Genomic DNA, 5,665 nt, shown 5'->3' on the forward strand with positions numbered 1-5,665 from the left:
GGTTTCCTCCGTCACTGAGGCAAGCAAGCCTCATGTTAGTTTCAAGCTGCCTGGCTGCCGGCCGCCATCTTGGTTGACAGTTAATTTGCATATCTCGCTGATTAGCCAATGAAAAGTGTAGTGGTCGTACGCCAATTACCATGTTTCTCTTTTATTAGTGTAGATAACTTAATTGCTAATCCTGTTTTCTCTGGATCAAGTGGTACCTTCATTGCTTTATATTTGTGTTCCTTAACTTAGAACTTAATGTATTTAACTACTTAACAATATTACCTGAATTTGTAAGCTCTTCTGTTGATATGGTGGTTCCATCCACCTTCCCCTTTGCAGTTTTATTGAAGTGTAATTGACAAATAGAAGTTGTATATACTGAAGGTGATGATTTGATATATATATATGTGTATATATATATATATACACACACATACATACATACACACAAGTTATCTTGTGAAACAATTACTACAAAAGGTTAGTGAACACATCATCATCTCACATAATTATCTTTGTTATGGTGAGAACATTTAATATCTATTCTCAGCAACTTTCAAGTATACAGCACCGTATTGTTCATAAGAGTCATCACGCTGTACATTTGATTCCCAGAATTTTTCATTTTAAAACTGGAAGTTTTCATCCTTTCACCAGCATCTCCCCATTTTCCTAACCCTCAGCACCTGGCCACCACCAATCTACTCTGTCTGTGAGTTCAACTTTTTATCTTTTTAAAAAATATTTTTATTGATTTCAGAGAGGAAGGGAGAGGGAGAGAGATAGAAACATCAGTGATGAGAGGGAATTCATGGATTGGCTGCCTTCTGCACACCCCCTACTGGGGACCAAAACTGCCACCCAGGTGTGTGCCCTGACAAGGAATTGAACTGTGACCTGGTTCATATGTTGATGGTCAACCACCGAACCACACTGATGGGGCGAGTTCAACTTTTTTAGATCTCACTTATATGTGGAATCTAAAATAACCATGTTTCTCTAATTTATTTCACTTAGCGTAATGTGGTCAAGGTCCATCCATGGTATTCCAAATGACAGTATTTCCTTTTTCTTTGGCTGAATAATATTTCATTGTATCATATGTACCATGTTTTTTAAAAAATATTTTTTTATTGATTTCAGAAAGGGAGGGAGAGAGAGATAGAAACATCAGTAATGAGAGAGAATCATTGATTGGCTGTCTCCTGCGAGCCCCCTGCTGGGGATCAATCCCACAATTGGACATGTACCCTGGCCAGGAATCAAAACAGTGACCTCCTGATGCTCAACCACTGAGCCAGTGGGCTGGGCTTGTGCCATGTTTTCTTCATTCATTCATTCATTCATTCATTCGGCATCGGTTGTTTCCATGTCTTGGCTATCCTATATAATAAAGAGGCAATATGCAAATTGACCCTCATACCCTCACAAGATGGCTGCCTATGACCAGGTTGGCAGGGGGGTTAGTGAGGGACGACCAAATGACAACAGCAGGCTGTGTGGGGCGACCAGACTGGCAGGGGGGGTAGTGAGGGACGACCAAACTAACCTTCCTCTCTGAAATCAATAAAAATATTTTTTAAAAAAATAAAATAAAACTAAAGACACAGGTCAGAGGTTGCCGGTCCACCCCCCGGGCATCGAGCCATGAGGAGGGAATTACGGAAAATTGGAATGTCCTCTGTCCTCATCTCTGAAAAATAAAATAAAAAATGAGGGATTATACAAACGCGTCTTCCTCTGCTGCCTCCCAATTTATCCCCGAAGGAGACGGAATCATATTCAACCATGGGGCAGTTAGGGGCAACCAGTCAGGCAGGCCGGTGAGCGATTAGGAGCCAGTAGTGCAGGATTATGAGAGGGATGTCCCAGATTGGAGAGGGTACAGGCTGGGCTGATGGGACCACCCCTTGTGCACGAATTTTGTGCACAGGGCCTCTACTTGTAAATAATGCTGCAATGAACATGGGGGTGCAAATATTCCTTGGAGATAGGGATTTCATTTATTTCAAATATATACCCAGAAGTGAGGTGACTTGATCAAATGGTAGTTCTATTTTTAATATTTTAAGGAACCTATGTACTGTTTTGTAGTGGCTGCACCAGTTTACATTCCCACTAATAGTGTACAGGGTTCCCTTTTCTCCACCTCCTTTCCAACCTTATCTCCTCTTTATTGATGATAGACATAGGATGTGATGTGCTGTCTCATTGTAGTTTTGATTTGCATTTCCCTCATATTTAGTGATACTGAGCACTTTTTCATGTACACGTTGGCCGTTTATTCAAGTCCTTTGTCCAATTTTTTTTAAAAATCCTCACTTTGAAGTTATGTTTTATTGATTTGAGAGAGAGAAATAGAGAGAACGAGAAAGAAACATTGGTGTAAGAGAAAACATTGATCAGTTGCCCCCGGTATGCACCTCATCAGTATTGAACCCGAAACTTAGGTATGTGCCCTGAATGGGAATCAAAGCCACAACCTTTTGGTGTACAGGACGACACTCCAACCAACTGAGCCACCCGACCAGGGCCTTTTCCCTAATTTCTTTGTTATTGAGTTGTATGATCCTCATATATTTTGGCTATTTACCTCTCATCAGATAATTTGAAAATATTTTCTCCTATTCTGTAGGTTGCCATTTCATTTTGTTGATGGATTCCTTTGCTGTTCAGAAGCTTTTTAGTTTGACGTAGGCCCACTTGTTTATTTTTGCTTTTGATGCCTTTGCTTTGGTGTCAAATCCAAAAAATAATTGCTAGGACTGTTGTCAAGGAGCTTTCCCTCCTATGTTTTCTTTTAAGAATTTTATGATTTCAGGTCTATAATTCATTTTGAATTGATTTTTTTGTATGATGTAAGGTAGTGATCCAGTTTAATTCTTTGCATGCAGCTAGTTGTCCAGTTTTCTCAACACCGTTATTTGAAGAGACTGTCCTTTTCCCCATTGTATGTTCTTGGCTTCTTCGTTTTAAATTAGTTGACCATATATGGGTTTATTTGTTGACTCTCTATTCTGTCTCCATTGATCTGTGTGTCTGTTTTTGTTTTTTTGTTAATCCTCACCCCAGGATATTTTTCCATTGGTTTTTAGAGAGAGTGAAAGGAAGGAGGAGAGACAGAAACATTGGTGTAAGAGAGATATCAATTGGTTGCCTCCCGCATGCACCCTGACCAGGGCCAGGGATCGAGCCTGCAACTGAGATACATGCACTGGATCAGAATAGAACCCAGGACCCTTCAGTCCATGGGCCAGTGCTCTATCCACAGAGCCAAACTGGCTAGAGCTGTGTGTTTTTATGCAAATACCATACTGTGTGTGTGTGTGTTTTTTAAATTTTTTTTTAATTTTGAGAGTACATATATTAAAGCTGGGAACAGTGAAACAAGGAAGGGCTTAGGGCAGAAGAAGCAAGAGGAGAGAGCCTAGGTGGGACTGCTTTGGCTCACTGAGAAATAAAAGTCACAGTGAAAAGAAGTGAGCCAAGGCAGGACTGCTGTCATCTCATTGAAAAAGCAGAGAAAAGGCAGCCTTGGAGACAGGTTCAGGGGGTTAGTTTGGGAGGAGCTACCAAGGAGCTGCTACTGCCCATTGCACTTGGTTGCAAGTCTCTTGGGGACCCTTAGAATTTAGATGCACACCTGTGAGGGAAGAAGAGGGGGGAAGGGCAAGGTGCAGGGGTGCATCCAGGAGGGAAAACACACCAATATCATACTGTTTTGATTACTATGGTTTTGCTATATAATTTGAAATCAGGAAGTACTATGCCTCCAGCTTTATTCTTCTTTTTGAAGATTGTTTGGGCTATTTGGGGTCTTTTGTGGTTTCATTAAAATTTTAGGATTGTTAAAATGCCATTGGAATTTTGGTAGGGATTGCATTGAATCTGTAGATGGCTTTGAGTAGTGTGGACATTTAAACAATATTAATTCTTCTGACCCATGAACATGAGAGATTTTTTTATTTGTGTCTTCAATCCTTTGATTAGTATACTTTTTTCCCCTCTTATATATGCACTGGTGGCATACTTCCTCTTTTCTTGTTGGGGCAGCATATATCATATCCATAACTTAATAGTTCAGAGATTTTAATGAAGATGATTGGGCACTGTTGACTTAATTTCTGGAGTAATGATATGGATTACTATCATATTGTTGAAAATTATCTTCTCAATCTTTGTTTTCCTTCACAAAGTGGAGTCAAATTTTAAAGTCAGAAGGGATCTAAAAGTTATTTAAGTTCCTCTTATTGTGATTAAGCAGGTATGTTTGCCCTGTTAGTGGCAGAAGGGGAATAAGAATCAGAGTTTCATGTCTTGTGCCTTAGTATTATTTTAAGCTTCGTGTGCCCTATTTTTGAAATTCCCTATTTCAGATGAATAAGAGTTGTTTTTATTTCAGTGTTTATGTAGTCATTGATATTTTTAAAAAGCCAAGTTGATTTGAGAGCTCAAAATGCACTGACATATGTGAGTAGGTATTTGCTGTTGATCAACAGTAACCCAAATCTCTAAAGTGTAATATACTAACGGAAGGGTTTACTTGAGGGTGAGGTAACTTAAATATGTGAAGTTTGTGGGGGAAAAACCCTCTATGCCCATTATCCAGCATCAATCATTATTAATTTGTGACTGTTTTTGGGAAACATTTTTAATCTTGGTAATTTTAGGCTTTGTCCAACTGCAAAAGCAATCTTAGCATATTTTAAACCACTTAACAGGAAGCACTTTTGTTTTTCTGCAGTGTTTCCTGAGGTTATAGGCGGGTGTTTGAGGAGTACATGCGGGTTATTAGCCAGCGGTACCCAGACATCCGCATTGAAGGAGAGAATTACCTCCCTCAACCAATATATAGGTAAGTAAATTTTAGTGACTTAGGAGGAAAAGAACTTGACTTTATAAACTTTTGTGAATTGGTTCAATTAAATTTATTGGTTATTATCATTTCTTAGTTCGTTGTAACAATACACAGAGAACACGGTCATAAAAAGCAAATTTAGAATTTTTCTGTGGAAAGGAGAAGAGGAGAATCATTTTCTAGATGGCAATTTTTCAAAAGATGTGTTTTTCTTTAATTGTTATTGTGTAGATAGACCACGAACTCCCAAATATTTATAGTCAATGGCATAAAATTCTGTACTGTTAAAATAATAGTATATGTAATCTTATAAGTTAATTTTTGATTGATTTAAAATACATAACATTTTTATTTTAAAACTGGTCAATAAACTAGTCACTATTTTTTTCACTAGTTATAATTAATAACTTTTAGATTTGGTGTCTAGAAAATGTCTGTACACATACATTTGAGTTAATGAAATTTTGAAGTAAATGAGAATTTGCAGCTTCTAATGAATTTTTCTTTTCTCTTGATAGACACATAGCATCTTTCCTGTCAATCTTCAAACTAGTTTTAATAGGCTTAATAATTGTTGGCAAGGATCCTTTTGCTTTCTTTGGCATGCAGGCTCCTAGCATCTGGCAATGGGGCCAAGAAAATAAGGTATGTAACTTAATAGCTTTGACAACTGTAAGATTATAGGTTGTCAGTGAATATGTTTTAATGAGTTTTCCTTTTTTTTTTTTTTTGAGTACTTATTGCCGATTAACCTGTTTACATATATTTTTTCAATTTAAACCAGTTTTTATCTCTGGGCAAGGCACTTAACCTCTT

At 38.0% G+C, this 5,665-nt stretch overlaps 1 protein-coding gene across 1 annotated transcript in view; it reads left to right on the forward strand.

The window, feature by feature from the left end:
• LOC102768780 (selenoprotein T) overlaps positions 1-5,665 on the forward strand; it is a 35,032-nt gene that overhangs the window by 10,616 nt on the left and 18,751 nt on the right. The window contains exons 2-3 of the mRNA XM_015570212.1: positions 4,736-4,846; positions 5,368-5,494. Of these exons, the coding sequence (XP_015425698.1) occupies positions 4,736-4,846; positions 5,368-5,494 (238 nt within the window). The remainder of the gene's footprint in view (positions 1-4,735; positions 4,847-5,367; positions 5,495-5,665) is intronic.

Source organism: Myotis davidii, unplaced genomic scaffold (assembly GCF_000327345.1).
Source record: "Myotis davidii unplaced genomic scaffold, ASM32734v1 scaffold1626, whole genome shotgun sequence".
NCBI classification, from domain to species: Eukaryota; Metazoa; Chordata; class Mammalia; order Chiroptera; family Vespertilionidae; genus Myotis; species Myotis davidii.